The sequence below is a fragment of the Micromonas pusilla genome (genome assembly GCF_000151265.4).
Source record: "Micromonas pusilla CCMP1545 genomic scaffold MICPUCscaffold_3, whole genome shotgun sequence".
NCBI lineage: Eukaryota > Viridiplantae > Chlorophyta > Mamiellophyceae > Mamiellales > Mamiellaceae > Micromonas > Micromonas pusilla.
This window is the reverse complement of record NW_003315884.1, coordinates 1,503,337-1,521,816: the sequence shown is the minus strand read 5'-3', so window position 1 is coordinate 1,521,816 and position 18,480 is coordinate 1,503,337. Positions and strand designations below refer to the sequence as shown.

The following is an 18,480-nucleotide window of genomic DNA, read 5'->3' as shown; positions in this document are numbered from 1 at the left end:
GCGCGCGCGCACGCCTCCTGAAGTCACCTCGCCGGCGCGCTCGCCGCCTCCGCCTCCGTCTCCGTCTCCGTCTCCACCGCCTCCGCCTCCGCCGCGGGAACGCTGACGTCGTATTTCCGAATCAGCTCCGCGGCGGCGGCGGCGTACGTCTCGTCCTCCGTGTCCGGAAGCATCAGAAACTCCGCGGCGGCGTCGTCGCGCCCGCTCCGTTTCGCCGCCTCGCCGTACGCGCTGTCGTAGTGGTTCACCAAGATGTCCTCCACGAACTCATCCCATCGCTCGGCGGCGACCATCTCCTCCCACTCCTCGACTTTTTTCCGTCCGACTTTTTGAACCAGCACGTTGAGTTTCTCGATCAGACGCGGCACCTCCGTCGTCTCGAAGTGCTTGTACCCGGCGCGGATCCACTTCACCCTGGACGCCATCGGAACCTCCAACAGCGTCACGGTCCCCGCGCGCATTCCTTTCCACGTATTCTTCGGGATCTGCACCTTGCCGATCATCGAGCTCTCGCCCTCGACGAAGATGGGCCGCGTCCGGTCAAACGTCCTCGCCTTCTCCCACAGCCTCGTGTCGAACGCCTTCTGCGACGGCTGCGAAAATTTCGTCTCCGGGTCTTCGCCCAGAACGCTCCCGCGGTGCTGCGCCATGACCTCCAAGTCCAACACCTGCGCGCCCTGCGCCTCGAGCGTCTCGAGCATCTTCCCCTTCGCGCACCCGGTTTTCCCCGCGACGAGATGGTATCGGAACCCGTCCATCGAGCGTAGAAACTCGAGCACGCCGGCGCGGTAGCGCTTGTACCCGCCCGGGACGATCCCGACCGTGAACCCGATCCGCGATAAGACGTGCGCGAGCGAGAGGCTTCGCTCGCCGCCGCGCCAGCAGTACACGAGCACCTTCGTGTCCTTCTCTCTGTGGGCGAAGTGCGCGTCGATGATCTTCGACAGATTTTTCGCCACGAGCGACGCGCCCACCTTCTTCGCGAGGAACGGGCTCTCTCGCTTGTATATCGTCCCCACCCTCGCGCGCTCGTCGTCGTCCAGGACCGGGGCGCTGATGCTGAGCGGGACGTGGTCCTCCGCCCACTCGGACGGCGAGCGCACGTCGCAGATGACGTCCCAGTCCGCGGGCTCAAAGCTCGGGTCGTCGGGGTACACCTTGCGAATGCGCGGGCCCATGTCGAGGTAGTACTCCGGGTACTGCGACGGCGCGCCGCGCACGCGGCTCGTCTTGTCGTCCGCGGCGTCTCCGGGCGCGGCGCCTGCGCGAGAGACGACGCCGCGGCGCGTCGTCGCGCGCGCGGACGTCGCCCAGCGAACGAGGGCGCAGCATTTCCTCCGCGTCGCCGCCGGCGTCGGCGCGGGCGTCGGGGGAGGACGCGCCGCGGGGAACGCGGCGACGCACCGCGCGAGGCGGACGCGCCGCGTCGCCCTCGCGGAGCACGCGAGGAGGGACGACGTCACGGTCATCGCTGCGGTCCGCTCGCCGTGCGGTGCTCGCCGCGCTCTGAGGAGGAGCGAGCGGCACCCGCGACGCGCATTTGCCCTAACCCTCGAGGTTTTCGCCGTCATTGTCGTCACCGCAGCTTTGAGTTTCGTTCGAGGAGATTTAATTCATCGGTCAGTTGAAAGGGAACACGATCAAATGTTGAAACCGAGGGACGCACGTGACGTCACATCTCCGGATCTCTGCTCGCCCGCGACTTTTCGCGCGAAAAGTCGCGCTTTTCGTCGAAACGCCGCGACCGCTCCCGCACAGCATCCGCGCCCCCCCCCGCGCCCGCACGACCCTCGCGTCCGCCGCGATGACCACCTCCACGCATCCACTCGACGACCTCGACGCCGCGGAGATCGCGCTCGCGACGTCCGCCGTCAAGACCGCGCTCGCGGAGGACGCGGGCGACGACGAAGAATCGGAGATCCGCTTCTCTTACGTCACCCTCCGAGAGCCTCCGAAGCGCGAGATGACCGCGTTCGTCGCCGGCGACGGCGCGAAACCCAAGCGCCAGGCGGAGGTTCTCGTCACGATCGTCGCGAAGCTCGCGTCGTTCGTCTTCGTCGTCGATCTGCCCGGCGGCGGCGGCGACGACGCCGCCTCGGCCGCCTCGGTCGCCTCGGTCGCGTCGAGAGAACGCATCCCCGCGGACTGCCAGCCGATGTTCAGCCCGGACGACTGCTTCCTCGCGGAGGAGATCGTCAAGGGCGACGACGCCGTGCGCGCGGAGCTCGTCGAACGCTACGGCGTCGACCCCGCGGACTTCGCGGAGTGCCTCGTCTGCGACCCGTGGAGCGTCCACGTCGCGACGCCGGACTTCGAGCCGCTGCGATGGCGCGACGACGGCGGCGCGGCGCGACTCATCCAGTGCTTCCTCTACTGGCGAAACTCCGAGGCGGACAACCAGTACGCGAAGCCGATCGACCTCCTCCCCGTGGTGGACCTCAACGCGCGCAAGGTGATCCACGTCTCGAGGCAGCCCGGCGCGACGCCGCCGAAGATCGCGTTCAAGAACAACGTCAACTATCACCGCGCGTCGCTCTCGACCAACGCGTACCTCGCGACGACGCACCGGCCGCCGTCGAAGCCGCTCCACGTCGTCCAGCCCGACGGCCCAAACTTCGTCGTGAGCGACGATCGCGGCAGGGTCGTGACCTGGGATAAGTGGTCGATGCGCCTGGGGTTCAACTACCGCGAAGGCCTCGTGATCCACGACGTCGCGTACGACGGCCGCGGTGTCGTGAAGCGCGCGTCTCTGGTGGAGATGGCGGTGCCGTACGCCGATCCGAACCCGCCGTTCGAGCGCAAGTGCGCGTTCGACGTCGGCGATTACGGGCTCGGGTACTGCGCGGATTCGCTCGAGCTCGGGTGCGACTGCCTCGGGCACATCCGCTACTTCGACGTCACGATGGCGAACAGCAAGGGCGAGCCGTACGTCACGAAGAAGGCGATTTGCCTGCACGAGGAGGACGCGGGCGTGCTATGGAAACACGTGGAGTATCGCAACGGGCACAACGAGGCGAGGCGCGCGCGCAAGCTCGTGGTCTCCTTCGTCGCGACCGTGGTGAACTACGAGTACCTGTTCTACTGGTACTTCAACCAGGACGGCAGCATGGAGTACGAGATCAAGCTCTCCGGGATGCTGTCCACGAATCTTCTCTCCGCGGGGGAGCGCGCCGCGGAGGACGGCGGCGACGGCGGCGGCGACGGCGCGCCGAAGCACGGCATCCTCGTCGCGCCGGGAGTGAACGCGCAGGTGCATCAGCACATGTTCTGTGCGAGGCTCGACGTCGGTGTCGACGGCGCGAAGAACGTCGTCGAGGAGGTGGACCTCCTCACCGGGTGCGTCGGGAAAGCAGCGGGCGTCGACGATCCCTTCGCCAACGCGTTCGGCCCCGTCGCCACGCGGCTCGCGACGGAGAAGACCGCCGCGCGCGTCTGCGACCAGACCAAGGCGCGGACGTGGCGCGTCTCAAACCCCGCGGTGATGAACCCGATCACGCGCAAGCCCGTCGGGTACAAGCTCGTGCCGTTCACGCGCGGGCCGGCGCAGCCGACGTTGCTGACGGGCGGCGCGTGCGCGGTGGCGACCAAGGGCGCGTTCGCGACGAAAAATCTGTGGGTCACGCCGCACCGCGACGACGAGCGGTTTCCCGCGGGCGAGTTCACGCCGCAGGGCGCGGCGGGGCAGGGTCTTCCCGCGTGGACGAAGGACGACAGATCGTTGTTGGGGGACGAGGGCGAGGGCGAGGACGTCGTCTTGTGGCACGCGTTCGGCGTCGCGCACGTCCCGAGGCCGGAGGATTTTCCGTGCATGAACGCGGAGCACGTCGGGTTCTCTTTCAAGCCCGACGGGTTCTTTCAGGGGAACCCGGGGAACGATCTGCCGCCGCCGGACGTCGCGGGGAGCAAGGAGGACGGCGCGTCGGCGTGCTGCGCGGCGAAGTGATGAGGAGCCGTCGTGTACAGTGCGCACGAGTGTATTATGTGTCGGGAGCGAACGCGGACGAGCGCGGGACGGGCACGTTTTGTAAAAAGAATGCATTTTCAAAGTTCGCGTCACGAGAGTCTCTACCGTACGCCTCGTCGTCGGGCTCGGATCATGGAGATGCTCGTGCTGTCGTGCGCGTCGTGCTCGTGCTGTCGTGCGTCGTGTTCGATTGAACTCTTCTCGTCTTCACTCTCCTACGCGGGTCGCCGCCGCGGTGACGCTCGTTCCACCGCCGCGTCACCGCCCGGGCGTGCTACTGTCAACACTGTCGTCGTCATCTTCACTGTCAACACTGTCGTCGTCATCTTCGCTGTCAACACTGTCATCGTCATCTTCGCTGTCAACACTGTCATCGTCATCTTCGCTGTCAGTACTGTCATTGTCAGAAAAGCAGTGCGTTCGTAAGAATTCGCTATCAAAACTGATTCGGTCTGGGTCTGACTCCGGACATCCGTTCGCGCGCGCGCTGTCATCGTCAAACTCCGGACATCCGTTCGCGCGCGCCCACTGCAGCACCTCCAGGTGGCCGCCTAACGAGGCTACGCGGCAAGTCCACATGTCCCACGGAGCGCCGTTCGCGCGCGCCCACTGCAGCACCTCCAGGTGGCCGTATACCGCGGCTTCGTGGCAAATCCTCGCGTCCCACGGAGCGCCGTTCGCGCGCGCCCACTGCAGCACCTCCAGGTGACCGTATTTCGCTGCTTTTCGGCAAGTCCACATGTCCCACGGAGCGCCGTTCGCGCGCGCCCACTGCAGCACCTCCAGGTGGCCGCCTTTCGCGGCATAGGTGCAAGTAATCGAGTCCCACGGACAGGGAGGGTCGCTCGCGCGCGCCCACTGAAGCACCTCAAGGTGACCGCCTTTCGCGGCATAGATGCAAGTCCAGTCGTCCCACGGGCAGCCGTTCGCGCGCGCCCACTGCAGCACCTCCAGGTGGCCGCCACTCGCGGCTTCGGCGCAAGTCCACTTGTCCCACGGAGCGCCGTTCGCGCGCGCCCACTGCAGCACCTCCAGGTGGCCGCCTTCCGCGGCTTCGCGGCAAATCCTCGCGTCCCACGGACACCCTCGCTCCTTCGCCCACGCCAACCTGCTGACCGACCCGACGAAGTTCGGCATCCTCTCGAGCTCCCTCCTCACCGCCGGGACATCCCTCACGTCATGCTCGACGGACGACGTGAAGACGACGTCGCGCATACTCCGGCTCACCAGCGCGAGCATCGCGAGGTCGCCGCCGTCAAGCCGCGAGAGCACGTGCTCGGTGACGTTCGCGTCCGCGGCGAATCGCTCCAGGAGTGACGGCGAGCGCGCGGCTTCGCGCAGCGATCGGAGCTCCTCCTCAAGCGCGGCGTTCGCCCGCCGTAGGTCGGCGTTCTCCCGCCGCAGGTCGTCGATGGATCTGCCGTCGTCGTCGTCGTCGTCGTCTACGACATCGCGCGTGCGCGCGTCCGCGGCGGGTCGTTCCAAGAGCGGGGCGTCGTCGAGATTTGGGGAAGTCGAACCGTCCCCCGCGACATCGTCGTCGACGCCGCGTTTCATCCGCTTTGGAGACGACATCGCGTCGCGTCGATCGCGGGTTTCGCGAACACTTTACGACGAGACCGCGGAGGAGGAGGAAGAGGATGCGCCGTCGTCGCGCGCGAGGCGAGTGACAAGACGGGGACGAGATCTCGGGGCGTGTCGAACTTCTGAGTCACGCAAGCAGCTCAGCGGTTACGACGTCCTGTCGCTTCCGAGGACGTCCGACCACACCCGCCCGCCCCGACATGACGCACGTGACGTCGTCTAACCTCCGCGACCTCCTCGCGGGGACGCACATCTCGCCGCGCGCGCCCGCGCCGCCGCCGCCGCCGGCGTCGTCGCCGCCGCGGTACGGCGAGCGCGGCGGCGGCGTCGCGTGGCGACCGACGGAATCTCGTCACTACCGCGACGGAGGCGCGTTTCCCGAGATCGACGTCGTGCAGCTCCTGGAAGGCATGGGATGGGGCCGCGCGATCGGCGACCCGAACGTCGCGGGGCGCGAGAAGGGCGCGTCGCGACTCGCGACGCCCGCGTCGTTGGACTGCAGCTTCGAAGAGCTCCAGACGCGGGCGTCGCGCGCGATGCTGCGGCTGCCGGATCCCCCGATCGTCGCGGGGGGAGGCGAGGCGTCGCGCGCGTCGCGGCTCGCGACGCCGCCGCCGCCGAACCGGAAGACGTCCGAGTACGCGTCGTTCGTGCGATTCGCATCGCACGTCAAGCGCGACGCGGCGGCCGCGAACGGCGACGGGGAGATCACCGCGGACGCGGTCGTCGCCGCGCTGCTGCGCGCGCATCCGAACGCGCGCGAGGCGACGCGAGTCGCGAATCTCAACCCGGCCGTCGTCTGCGAGAGATACCTCGAGACCCCGGACGCGAGAACGGGCGCGAAAGTCGGCGAGCCCGTGGTCGTGACCGACGGCGGCAGGGACTGGACGATCGGGATGGAGTGGGGGTTCGACGGCCTCGCGAAGAGGTACGGCGCGCGTCACGTGGTGTGCAACGACCGCGCGCCCGCGAGACGCGCCGACTCGAGGGAAAAAAAAACCGCCGTCGAGCAATCTGCGGCGGCGCGCGCGAACGGCGCCGTGCTCGGGTCCTGGGGCGGGCCGCAGCGCAGCTGCGCGCTGCCGCTCGAGGACTACTTGCAATACGCGCGCGCGCGCCCGGGGTGCGACGACGTCGCCGCGCTCGCCGCCGCCGACGCGCCGTTCTACGCCAACGGCTGGCGCGCGTTTGAAAGGTCGACGCTCGCGAAGAAGACCGACGACGCCGCGAAGATCGACGCGCTCTCCGACGACGCCGCGCTCGCGACCGCGTTCCCGCTCCCGTACTTCACGTCCGAGATCGACCACACGCGGCTGATCACGCTCGAGACGTACAAGAAGCTGCTGCCGAGCGCGAGCGACGACGCCGCGTCCGCGGTCGTGGACTCTTTGGACGCGTCGCTGACGAAGTTATTCGTGGGTCCGTGCGCGACCATCACGCGGCTGCATCAGGACGCCGGGGACGCGCACGCGTGGCTCGGTCAGGCTGTCGGTCGCAAGCTGTTCGTGTGTTTCCCGCCCGACGACGCGGCGGCGTTGTTTCCGATCGACGGCGAGGTGGAGACCGTGCAGTCCGCGATCGATCCGCTGGCGCCGCCGGAGGCGTTGCGGAAGCAGCGGCGGGCGTATTTCGAGGACGCGCGACCGGTCGTGTTCGTGGTGCACCCGGGGGAGGTCGTCTTGTGTCCAAGAGGGTGGTGGCACTACGCCGTCGCGCTCGATCACAGCGTGACCGTGATGCGGAACTTTTACAACGCCAACACGAACGTGAACGCGCTCGTGGGGACGATCATCGCCAAGGCGCGGAAGACCGCCGTCGTGTGCGGGTGAAGAGGCGGCGGCGGCGGGGCGCGGCGAGATCGTCGTCGTCACCATCTATGAGAGAAAGTACTACTGTAAGTGCGCGCACGGAAGTACAAGTAGTGTACTTCCGCGCGACTCTGCCGCATCGCGTCGTCAGTTGTAATAATCGAACATCCAGTTGATCGGCGAGTTCGCCATGAAGTCGTTCACCGCCGCGTACAACGCGTTCCCTTCGTTGATCTTGTCGAACGTCTCCGGGTGGAACTTCTTGACGTAGGCCATGTTCGACCGCACGACGATGCCCTCCACGGCGATCAGCTGAAACAAGATCCCGGGCAGGATCGTCGGGTGAAAGTAAAACTTGAACGGGTCGCCCACGTGTTCGCACCCTCTCACGCACCACTCCGTGACGCCGCCGTCGAGGTGATACAAGTTCGTGTACCCGGCTTGTTGAAGCTCGTAAATCGCGTACAACGACAGCGACTTGCTCTTGTCCGTGTACTGCGAGCTCCCCTTCGGGATGACCTGCCGCTTCGTCGTCGGATCGATCGTGATCGGCTCCTGCGAGATGTCCCCGCCGGACTTGCACGCGACGACGATCGGCGCGGACTTGTCCGGGAACGCCGCCGCGAACGAACGCGTGAACGTCGGGTCTCGCTCCTTCAAGCCGTCCTTCGTGCAGAGCATGTACCCTTGCCACCGCTTGGCGACGCTCCGATGCGGGACCATGTACGGCACGTTCACGACGTATTTCGCGCTCGACGAAGAAGACGTCGACGAAGAAGACGTCGACGTCGCGGCGGCGTCGTCGTCCGCGGCGGCGCCGGGGCGGAACTCCTCGTGCTCGATCCTGGGTCGGACGTCCGCGAGCGCGGCGCCTCCGGCGTCGATCATTCGCTTCGCCTCCTCCGGGGATATCGTCCGCACCGTTCCTCTCGTCGCAGCCTTGAGCTCCGCGTGGACGACCGGCCACGGCGGCGACCCGGGGCCGAACGCGGGGACGACGCCGTCGATCGCGTCCGTGTCGTCGTCCGCGACCGCGACGGAGGAGGAGGAGGAGGAGGAGGAGGAAGCGGACGTGCCGACGGTGGATGATCTTGTTGTTCGTTTCGGCGGCGCCCGCGAGCGAAGCGTCGCGCGCGACGGGTCGCTGGCGCGGCGGGACCGCGCGCGGGGCGCGGACGCGGCGGCGAGCGCGGGATGGAACGCGAGCGTGGACGCCATGGTGGGCGGCGGCGAGGTGTGGCGTCGTCGCGCGATGGTCGCGGAGGCGTATTTCTTACTCACAAGTAGACCTGTTTCGCGGCAAAAAAATCCGCTCTCGACGAATAAGAGCGCGCGAGGCGCGCATCGCGCGCCCGGCGCTCGACCGCGCCGAACGCGGGCCGACGCCGACGTCGCGACGTCCGTCTGATCGTCGCCAGACCGCCCACCGCGCGTCCGCTCGCGCGTCCTCGCGCATCGCATCGCATCCAGTCGCATCACAGGTCCTCCAGCGTGAAGGTCTGCGTCTCCACCTTTTTAACTCCCGGGATCGCCTCCACCTCCTTCAGGAATTCCGCCTCCGGGGCGAACGCGGCCGCCTCCCAGTCCGCGAACTTCGCCGCCTCGAGCTTCGCGATGACCTTGAAGTCCTGGCACCCGCCGCAGACGACGCGCTGGACGGAGACGACGCCCGGGACGGCCTTGATCGCGTCGAGCTTGGTCGCGAGCGCTTTTTGGCACGCCGCGAGCGACGCCTTGTCGTCCGCGGTGTCCCACTTGCAGCGCCACTCGCGAGCGACGTGCGCGAAGTCGACGCCGTCGACGATGGTGGGCATCTTGCGCGTTTGAGAGAGGAGAGCGGGGGGGAGGAAAGAGGCGCGCGTGGGGTGTGCGCGTGCGATCTGCAGAAGGGCGCGGCGCATTATGTAATCGACGTCCGATTCGACGTCGGCGTCACGAACAGCACTGCCAGGCAGCAGTGATTTCGAGCCTTTTCGTATCCCTTTCGTCGGTTCACGCGCGCGTCGCTAACTTACTCCTCCTCCTCGTCGTCATCCTCGTCGCACTCGTCCTCCTCCAGGTCCAACAACACGATCCGCCGCGACCCGACCAGCACCGCGGCGAGCCCCTTCGCGGGACCGACCGCGAGCGGCGCGGTCGCGACCAGCCCCGGGAGCCGCCGCGCCCTCGCCGCCGACGCGTCCAACACCCCCGCCTCCGGGACGCACCCCGGCGGCGGCCGGGGCCTCGCGACCGTGCCGCCTCCCGCCTCCACGCTCGCGCCCTCGCCGCCGCCGGGGAGCTCGGACGGGTCGATCATCGCCGCGGACGCCGCGGCCGCGCCCGGCGCCGCGTCGTCGCCCCCCGCGGGCTGCGTCAACACCAGCACGCGACCCTCCGTGTACGCGCGCGCGTCGACGACTTCTCGGCCCTCCTCCACCCGCAGCGACATCGCGCGCTCGGGGACGCCGCGGCGCAAGGTGAGCGTCCCGACGTGCTGACGTTGTTGTTTTTGTCGCGATTCTTCTTCGCCATCCTGGACGACGTCGCCGCCGGCGTGGAATACGAGCGTCTCCGCGTCGCCGTCGTCGGACCACCCCCCGTGCGAAATCTTCGGCGGCGCCGCCGCGCCGGCGGCGTCGACGCCGGACGCGACGACCGCGAACGCGGGGCCGAATCGCAGCGACGCGGACATCGCCGCGGCCGGGCCGTCGAGCGCGGCGACGCACGCGCCTCTGAGCTCCGCGGCGGCGCTCCACAGCGGCGGCACGCGCTGCCGCCGATCTGTGAGGGCCATTCCATACAAAAAAAGTTCACCGGTCAGTTGAAAGGAGACGCGATCAAATGTTGAAACCGGACAATGGGTGAAAAACTTTTGTTGAACGCACCTGACGCGGACGCGGCGTCTTCGCCGCCGAACCCCGCCGCGGCGGCGGCGCCGCGGACGGCGGCGAGGAACGCGTCCCGCGCCGCCGCGGTCTTCGATCGCGCGTCCGTCTCCGCGTCCTCCCGGTCCCGGTGGTCATCGTCGTCGCCTCGGTCGAGCCTCCCGCGACGGAGCCGCTCGGCGGCGTCCTGGGCGTCGTCCCGATCGGCCGCCGCCGCGGAGGGAGGAGGAGGAGAGGGAGGTTTCAAGTGCGCGCCGAGCGCGTCCGCGTCGACGCCGTCGCGGAATAACTCCCGGAGTAACCCCGGGTTCAGCGCCGGCAGCGCGTTCGCGTCGTCGTCCTCGCCGCCGCCGTCCGGGTTCTCGCCCATGATGACCCGCTGCGTGCGGAGGATGAGGACGAAGAACGCGCGCAGCCGCGCCGCGTGCGCGGTGGCGGCGCGAATCGCGACGCCCGCGGCGAGGCAGTGCCTCTCCGCCGCGTCGAGCGCGGCGTCGACGGCGACTTCGCTGAGGCCGACCGCGGAGACGCGCTCTCTCCACCTCGCGAGCGCCTGGAGCTCGGCAAGCCTCAGGACGGCCGCCTCCGCGGTGGGGAGGATCGTCTCCAGGAGCGCGGCGTGCGCGGCGTTCGCGGCGGCGTCGACGGTTTTCGCCACTCGCCGCGCCGCGCTCGGTTGAAACTCGTGCGTGAAAAACTCCTCCATCGCGTCGTTCACCGTCCCGGTCGCGAGCAGCGACAGGAAGTGCTCCTCCACGCTCGGCGGCGTCGGTTCCGCGGGATCGAACTCGTCCGAGTGCCGCCAGTGCGTCGCGAGGCGCTCTCGCAGCGCGCGCATTTTCGACGAAAAGTCCCCGAAAGCTTTCGACCACGCCGTCGACGCGGCGTCGATCTCCGCGCACGACTCGTTCGCGAGCTTGACGCACTGCGACCCGTGCGACGCGATCTCGCACATCTCTCTGGACCGCGCGGCGAGCAGCGGCGCGGCCGCGGTCGCCACGAACGCGGCGGAGGAGGAGGAGGACGACGACGACGACGGGGCCGCGGTGAACGCGACGAGCACCCGGGCCATGTCCGGCGACAACGACGCGTGTTGCACGCTGAACGACGACGACGACGACGACTCCACCAGTCCTTCCCCTTCGCCGAAGAACCCCCCTAACATCCCCAATCCCGCGGCGGCGACGTCCGCGACGCCGATCGGGAACACCCCGTGCGCGGACATGGTCACGACCCCTCGCGCGTCGCCGCCGACGAGGACGGAGAGCTTCGCGGGGGGATTGAAGTGGTCGAACAACGTCCTCGACCCCGCGCCGCCGCCGCCGCCTTCCTTCCCCTTCGCGCCGGCGAGTCCCCCTCCCCTCCCCGCGCCGCCGCTTTTCGTCGTCGTCGTCGGCAGCGCGAACCGGCTGACGACGGACTGGTACGCCGCGCTCGAGCGCGTCGCGTCCGACGCCGGCGCGTCCTGCCAGTGTAGGCTCGTCACCGCCGCCGCGTGCGGCCGCGAGTGATGTAAAATCTCCCCGTCCTCGACGTGGTACAGCTGGATCGACCCGTCCGCGTGCCCGGAGACGAGGACGCGGCCGTCCGGTCGCCACCCGAGCGCGGTGACCGCGCTGTCGGGGTTCGTCGTCCACAGCTTGTTCTCGCGCTCGCCGCCTTGCTTGTTCCAATCGAGTCGCGCGAGCGAGAGCTGGCCGTCCGTCGTCGCGAGCGCGAGGAGGTCCATCGTCGGGCACCACGACGAGGCCGAGGCGGGCGCGAGCATGTTCTTATCGTGCAGAAGCGTGAACGCAGACGTCATCATCGCGGTGGTGGACTTTTCCGCCGCCATGATGGTCGTGATGGTGGACGTCGTCACGTCCCGCGACGACGCGTGATGAGATCTCCTCCTCTCGGGCGGTGCCTACTACAGTGCCGCTGCCAAAAGATTTGATTCGGCGACGCGTCGCCGACGTCCCCGTCCTCCGCGTCCCGAGGACACCACCGAAGAGCAGTCCTGAGCCGCGCGCGAGCTTCTCGTCTCGTCGTTCCCTCCGACGACGACGGAGACGACCCCCTCACGACGTCCGTCCCCTTCGCGCGTGCCCCTCTGGCGTTTGAAAACCAAAAATAATTAATCCTTCCTGTCGTCGCGCTGCCGAAAAGCGCTGCTCGTAAAACGCGCGCAATGCGCGCACGTGATTGGCGTATCGGCTTCCAGCTCGGACGCTAACCCTAACGGTTTATATTTCCAGAATTCCAAGGAAGTTCATCCGGAAAACAGGCTCGCGAAACGATGCGAGATTCCGAACCACAACCGTCACGCCGAGAAATCGGCGATGTCAGTCTGTTCCTCATGGGCTAGTCCGGTGCCATAGCTGTACGTCGTGTACGTGTACAGAAATGGTACCTCAGACTAAATGCCCATAGGTGCCATAGCTCAGTTGGGAGAGCGCCAGACTGAAGATCTGGAGGTCCCTGGTTCGATCCCTGGTGGCGCCACATTTTTGCATTACACATCGGGATCATCATCTATATGATGTAAGGAACCTCTCCACAAATTTTCAGGTCGATCGGAGCAGTTTTGAGGCGGTGGTGGTCGCGTCAATCGAGCATGGTGCATGTCACTGAAAAAAAACGGGGATTCGTGGGGAAGGGATCCCCAACGATGGCGTCCGCGTCAACAACCTTTTTGCGTTTTGCATCGATGCCCGTCATCTTCTGCATGCCGGGCTTCACATCCACAAAAAAAATCAGCTCGATCGGATCGGTATCGAGCCCCCGTGGTCGTTCTCGTCGAAGAAAAGGTTTGGCCACCTTCGCCAGTTTCAAATTAGTCGGGTAAAAAAACGTTGAAACCGCGTCCTTCCGGTGGGGAAATTTTCATCGCATTTTCAACGATGATTATTTTTCAACGAGGCTGACCGGAGATTCACGATCAAGGGGCGAAAATTTTGAAAGGCAAATCGGCCCACGCGCGCGCCCTTCAACGTGCCCGTAAGGGCGACCCGCGAACAGCATAGAAACGCCCGCGTCGAGTCGTCCCGTCTCGTCACTCGCCTCGCGCGCGACGACGGGCGCGTCCTCTTCCTCCTCTCCCTCCTCCGCCTCTGCGGCGGCCTCGTCGCGAAGTGCTCGCGCACCCCGAGATCGTCGCGACGCGACGTCGCTTCCACCGCGGATGAACAGCGGGGACGTCGACGAGATCTCGGGGGACGGATCGACTTCCCCAGATGTCGCCGCGGGCTCGCGCTTGGAACGATTCGCCGCGGACGCGCGCGTTGTCTTCGACGCGCACGTGCTCTCGCGGCTCGACGGCGGCGACCTCGCGATGCTCGCGCTGGTGAGCCGGAGTTTGCGCGACGTCGTGTTCGATTCGCCCGTCGGCGACGTGAAGGACCTCGCGGCGGTGAGGAGGGAGCTCGGGAGGATGCCGAACTTCGTCGGGTCGGTCGGCAGGCTGGCGTGGGCGAAGGATCAGCGAGGGTTTCCGTGGGACTCGAGAACGTTCACGTGCATCACGAGGGGTGGGAACGTGGAGGTCGCGAGGTGGGCGAAGGAACGAGGATGCCCGTGGAACGAGCAGACTTGCCGCGATGCCGCGAAAAGCGGCCACTTGAAGATGCTGCAGTGGGCGCGCGCGAACGGCGCTCCGTGGGAAGGGTCATTCATGTGGACGAGGGAGGGGAGGGGCATTTGCGCCGATGCCGCGTATGGGGGCCACCTGGATATGCTGCAGTGGGCGCGCGCGACCGGCGCTAAGTGGGACGAGAAGACTTGCGCCTACGCCGCGCAAAACGGTCAACTAGAGGTGCTGCAGTGGGCGCGCGCGAGCGACCCTCCCTGTCCGTGGGACGTGTCGGTTTGCGTCAATGCCGCGAAACACGGTCACCTGCACGTGCTGCAGTGGGCGCGAGCGAACGACGCTCCATGGGACGGGGAGACTTGCGCCGAAGCCGCGCTTGGCGGCCACCTGGAGATGCTTCAGTGGGCGCGCGCGAACGGCGCCCCGTGGAACGTGTGGACTTGCCGCAAAGCCGCGGAGGGCGGCCACCTGGAGGTGCTGAAATGGGCGCGCACGAACGGCTGCCCGTGGGACGAGGAGACTTGCGAGGAAGCCGCGTTTGGCGGCCACCTGGAGGTGCTGCAGTGGGCGCGCGCGAAACGCTGCCCGTGGAACCACTACACTTGCCAACATGCTGAGACACGCGGTCACTGGGAGGTGCTGCAGTGGGCGGTCGCGAACGGCGCTTCGTAGGACAAGAGCGAGATTTGCGCCAAAGTCGCGAAAGGCGGCCACCTGGAGGTGCTTCAGTGGGCGCGCACGAACGGATGTCAGTGGAACGAGGATACTTGCACCTATGCCGCGGAGGGCGGCCACCTAGAGGTGCTGCAGTGGGCGCGCGCGAACGGCGCTCCGTGGGACGAGTTCACTTGCCGCAATGCCGCGGCTGGCGGCCACCTGGAGGTGTTGCAGTGGGCGCGCGCGAGCGACCCTCCCTGTCCGTGGGACGAGTGGACTTGCACCTTGGCCGCGGAATTCGGTCACCTGGAGGTGCTGCGGTGGGCGCGCGCGAGCGACCCTCCCTGTCCGTGGGACAAGGGTACTTGCATGTGGGCCAAGGACTGGGACGTTCTGGAGTGGGCGCGGGCGAACGGCGCTCCGGAGGAGGTCGGCGACGAGGCTTGCGCCTTAGCCGCGGGAGACGGTGACCTGGAGGTGTTGCAGTGGGCTCGCGCGAACGACGCTCATTGGGACGAGTGGACTTGCGCCAATGCCGCGGAATTCGGTCACCTGAAGGTGCTGCAGTGGGCGCGCGCGAACGGCTGCCCGTGGGACGAGAAGACTTGCGCCTACGCCGCGGAAGGCGGCCACCTGGAGGTGCTGCAGTGGGCGCGCGCAAACGGCTGCCCGTGGGACGAGGAGACTTGCGCCTACGCCGCGTTCCGCGGCCAACTGGAGGTGTTGCAGTGGGCGCGCGCGAACGGCGCTCCGTGGGACGAGGATACTTGCGCCCTCGCCGCGCAATACGGCCACCTGGAGGTGTTGCAGTGGGCGCGCGCGAACGGCGCTCCGTGGGACGAGAGGACTTGCCGCGATGCCGCAGAAGGCGGCCACCTGGACGTGCTCCAGTGGGCGCGCGCGAACGGCGCTCCAGAGTAATGTGACGACTAGCTAGAGAACGCGCTTGTAACGAACGAACGAACGAACGATAGATCTATCGATCGATCGAACGCGGAACGCGGATCTGGTTCTACATGACATGAGCGGATGGCCTCGAAAGCAAACCTTTTTCGCCAAAAAAACCAATCCTCCCGCCAAACATCACTTCCCGCCTCGCCGTCGTCCCCTTCGCTCGAGGAGGGTGACGATGGCGAGGGGAAAGAAGCGCGCGGCGGCGGCGTCTGCTGAGGAGGATGCCGTCGTCGACGCCGCCGCCGAAATGCTGCCGATGGTCCAGCGCACGCTGCGGTTCTTCGGCGGCGGCGGGGGGATCGATCGTCCCCGACGAAATAATCCCGGGGTGCCCACATCGCCGTCCCACATCGCCGTCCTGGAGCCGCCGTCCGCGGCGATGTACCGCCCCCCCGCGCTCGCGGCGCCCGAGCGCGTCGTCTTCACGCGCCTGGGCGAGCGATGGCGGACGCCGACGGGCGGGTACGAGGGCGAAAAGGTACCAGAGGCGCTCGTCGCGACGACGTCGTCGTCGTCGGATCTCACAAACGTCGTCAGTGACCCAGCCGACGACGACGATCGCGGCACCCCAACAGCCGCTCCTCCTACTCTGGATCCGATATCGATGCCGCTGCGACGGGGACCGCGAAGGAAAATGAGACCGTTCACGACCCCCGTCGGCGCGGCGCTGACGATCGCTCGCGAGCGAGACAACCCCGCGGACGCGCGCGCGCTGCGATGCTTCGAGGCTGACGGAAACGGAAACGCCGCCGTCGACGGCGAGAGCCTCGGGTACGTCCCGCGCGTCGTCAGCGCGCACGTCTCGCCGCTGATCGACGCCGGGCTAGTGACGGTGACCGGGAGGGTCGTGAGATGCGCGATGAACGACGCCGTGGACGGCGGCGGCGAGGACGTCGACGTCGAGATCGAGCTCGTCGCGACCGCGTCGAACGCCGCCGACGCGACCGCCACGGAGAAGGCGGCGGCGTCGTGGCGCGCGGCGGCGACCGCGGCGGCGTCCTCGAGCGACGCGCTGCCGGACAAGCTCCGCGCGCGCCTGTGGGAGATAATCGACGGCGTCGTCGAGTCTTCTCGTCGGAATCAGAATCAGAATCAGAGTTTACTCACGTCGCGCGACGCGATCGTCATCGAGGACCTGAGGCTGTGCTCAGCCCCCGCGCAAGCGCTCGCGATTCGTCTGTCGCGACGGAAGATGACGTGGACGAGAGCGCGGTCGCTGCGAGGCAAGTTCCGCGAGGTCCCGGACGCGGACGCCGCACTGCGCGAGCTGTGGGAGCGCGGACTGCTCGTGAACGGTGACGACGGCGGCGACGTCGACGGCGACGACGACGAATCGATCGCGGACGCGGAGGGCCGGCTGCGGCTGTTGACGCCCGCGCAGCTGTCGGCGGCGGCGAAGAGACTCCTCCCGGGGCCTCCCGGGGTCTTCTCCGCGACCGAACGCAAACGCGGCGGCGCGTCGAAGGCGTCGCTCGTCTCCGAGCTGCTCTCCACCGTCGCGCCCGCGCGCGTCGTCGACGCGTGGCGAGCGGTGCGGCGCGAGGACGGCGAGGACGGCGAGGACGACGCCGTCGTGCGTCTGACCCCCGCGTTGACGCGCGCGTTTCGAACGGCGCTCTTCCTCGCGTATTGCCGCCCGAGCGACGTCGGCGAGCTGTCGATGGAGGATCTGGGGATGGTGCGGTACGTGAAGCCGCCGCCGATCGAGAAGGACGACGACGACGCCGCCGCCTCCGTCCCGCCGCTGTTCGCGACGAGAGCGGACTTGGACGCGTACCTGGATGCCGTCGCGGAGTCCGCGGCGGTGGACGCCGCCGTCGACGCCGGCGACGAGGCCGGCGCGCTTCGTCTCTCGCGTCGCGCGCTGGCGCCCTTGCTCATCGGCGCGGCGCCCGCGCGCGCGCGTCGCGACGACGTCGACGTCGACGGGCGGCAAACGATGCCGTCGTACCTGCGCAGGTTCGACCCCGCGCACGTTCGCGCGAGGACGGCGACGACCGCGGTGGGCCTCCTCGAACGCGCGGGGGAGCACGCGGCGGCGACGACGGCGCTGTTGTCCCTCCTGAGCGGCGACGTCTGCCCGGAGAAGCGCGGCGCGTGGTACGACCGCGCGAGCACGAACTTCAACACGCACTTGGGGAAGCCCGCGGACGCGAGCGAGATGTTAGATCACGCGCTCGCGGACCCGTGGGTGCGCGTCGGCGATCGCGTCGCGCTTTTGAGGCGCGCGGCTCGGCTGGCGAAAAAGACGAAAAACTGGCGCGTCGCCGTCGCGGCGTGGCGAGAGGACGCGCACTGGGACGCCCCCGTCGAGCGCATCGACGCGCGCGCGATGAACGCGGATGCGCGGGAGAAGAATAAGTACGTGAACGTCGTCGAGGAGGACGACGACGACGGCGGCCTCGAGGATGATCTCTTCTCGCGCCCTCAGGGCGCCGTGGGCGGGGAGTGCGTCGTCTCCGTCGAGGCGCTCGCGTTGGCGCATTATTCCGTCGCCGCTAACGGCGGCTGGCGCGGCGCGCACTGCGAGACGTCGCTGTGGACGACGCTGTTCGGTCTGCTCTTCGCGGACGTCATCTTCTGCGGCGGCGTCCCCGGGACGTTCCGCGGGCCGTTCCAGTCCGCGCCGTTGGATTTCGACACGGACGCGTTCGCGCCGGCGCGCGCGACGCGGCTGGCGGCGGCGCTGCGCGACATCCGCGGCGGCGCCGCGCGGACGCGGCTGTCCGCGGCGTGGCGCGAGCACCGCGGCGCGGCGATCGCGGGGGTGTCGTGGACGCTGATGTCTCTGGATGACCTGTGCGACGTCGCGGAGGGGATCGGGCGCGACGCGCTGGCGTCGATGATGGGGTTGCTCGCGGAGGATCGCCGGGGGTGGGTCGGCGGCGCGCCGGATTTGATCTTGTGGCGGCGACGCGGGAGCGGCGCGGGAGCGCGCGCGGAGGTGAAGTGCGTCGAGGTGAAGAGCGCGAACGACCGGCTGAGCGATCAGCAGCGCGCGTGGTTGCTCGCGCTGAGGGACGCGGGCGTGGACGTCGTCGTGTGCAAGGTGATGTGACGTCGTAGATAGGAAAAGTT

General features: G+C 68.0%; 10 protein-coding genes across 10 annotated transcripts; 4 read left to right on the top strand and 6 right to left on the bottom strand.

The window, feature by feature from the left end:
• Positions 1-23: 23 nt before the first annotated feature.
• MICPUCDRAFT_44118 (uncharacterized protein) lies at positions 24-1,178 on the bottom strand (the record flags this gene model as incomplete). The annotated part of the gene is made up of 1 exon (XM_003056933.1): positions 24-1,178. The coding sequence occupies one exon, from the start codon at positions 1,176-1,178 to the stop codon at positions 24-26; it is 1,155 nt and encodes a 384-aa protein (XP_003056979.1).
• Positions 1,179-1,804: 626 nt separating this feature from the next.
• MICPUCDRAFT_45402 (uncharacterized protein) lies at positions 1,805-4,055 on the top strand (the record flags this gene model as incomplete). Its single annotated transcript, XM_003057408.1, has 2 exons — positions 1,805-1,971; positions 2,128-4,055. 2 exons carry the CDS (start codon positions 1,805-1,807, stop codon positions 3,941-3,943), a joined length of 1,983 nt encoding a protein of 660 aa, XP_003057454.1. The 3' UTR covers positions 3,944-4,055.
• A 167-nt stretch (positions 4,056-4,222) lies between these two features.
• Positions 4,223-5,539, bottom strand: MICPUCDRAFT_56633 (uncharacterized protein; the record flags this gene model as incomplete). Its single annotated transcript, XM_003056932.1, has 1 exon — positions 4,223-5,539. One exon carries the CDS (start codon positions 5,537-5,539, stop codon positions 4,223-4,225), a length of 1,317 nt encoding a protein of 438 aa, XP_003056978.1.
• Positions 5,540-5,748: 209 nt separating this feature from the next.
• On the top strand, positions 5,749-7,377 carry MICPUCDRAFT_56632 (uncharacterized protein; the record flags this gene model as incomplete). Its single annotated transcript, XM_003057407.1, has 1 exon — positions 5,749-7,377. The coding sequence occupies one exon, from the start codon at positions 5,749-5,751 to the stop codon at positions 7,375-7,377; it is 1,629 nt and encodes a 542-aa protein (XP_003057453.1).
• A 126-nt stretch (positions 7,378-7,503) lies between these two features.
• On the bottom strand, positions 7,504-8,574 carry MICPUCDRAFT_56631 (uncharacterized protein; the record flags this gene model as incomplete). The annotated part of the gene is made up of 1 exon (XM_003056931.1): positions 7,504-8,574. One exon carries the CDS (start codon positions 8,572-8,574, stop codon positions 7,504-7,506), a length of 1,071 nt encoding a protein of 356 aa, XP_003056977.1.
• A 257-nt stretch (positions 8,575-8,831) lies between these two features.
• On the bottom strand, positions 8,832-9,257 carry MICPUCDRAFT_56630 (uncharacterized protein; the record flags this gene model as incomplete). Its single annotated transcript, XM_003056930.1, has 1 exon — positions 8,832-9,257. One exon carries the CDS (start codon positions 9,255-9,257, stop codon positions 8,832-8,834), a length of 426 nt encoding a protein of 141 aa, XP_003056976.1.
• Positions 9,258-9,367: 110 nt separating this feature from the next.
• On the bottom strand, positions 9,368-12,057 carry MICPUCDRAFT_56629 (uncharacterized protein; the record flags this gene model as incomplete). The annotated part of the gene is made up of 2 exons (XM_003056929.1): positions 9,368-10,119; positions 10,224-12,057. 2 exons carry the CDS (start codon positions 12,055-12,057, stop codon positions 9,368-9,370), a joined length of 2,586 nt encoding a protein of 861 aa, XP_003056975.1.
• Positions 12,058-12,566: 509 nt separating this feature from the next.
• MICPUCDRAFT_56628 (uncharacterized protein) lies at positions 12,567-12,725 on the bottom strand (the record flags this gene model as incomplete). Its single annotated transcript, XM_003056928.1, has 1 exon — positions 12,567-12,725. One exon carries the CDS (start codon positions 12,723-12,725, stop codon positions 12,567-12,569), a length of 159 nt encoding a protein of 52 aa, XP_003056974.1.
• Positions 12,726-13,386: 661 nt separating this feature from the next.
• MICPUCDRAFT_56627 (uncharacterized protein) lies at positions 13,387-15,369 on the top strand (the record flags this gene model as incomplete). Its single annotated transcript, XM_003057406.1, has 2 exons — positions 13,387-14,427; positions 14,464-15,369. 2 exons carry the CDS (start codon positions 13,387-13,389, stop codon positions 15,367-15,369), a joined length of 1,947 nt encoding a protein of 648 aa, XP_003057452.1.
• A 208-nt stretch (positions 15,370-15,577) lies between these two features.
• MICPUCDRAFT_38951 (uncharacterized protein) lies at positions 15,578-18,460 on the top strand (the record flags this gene model as incomplete). The annotated part of the gene is made up of 1 exon (XM_003057405.1): positions 15,578-18,460. The coding sequence occupies one exon, from the start codon at positions 15,578-15,580 to the stop codon at positions 18,458-18,460; it is 2,883 nt and encodes a 960-aa protein (XP_003057451.1).
• Between the last annotated feature and the right edge of the window lie 20 nt (positions 18,461-18,480).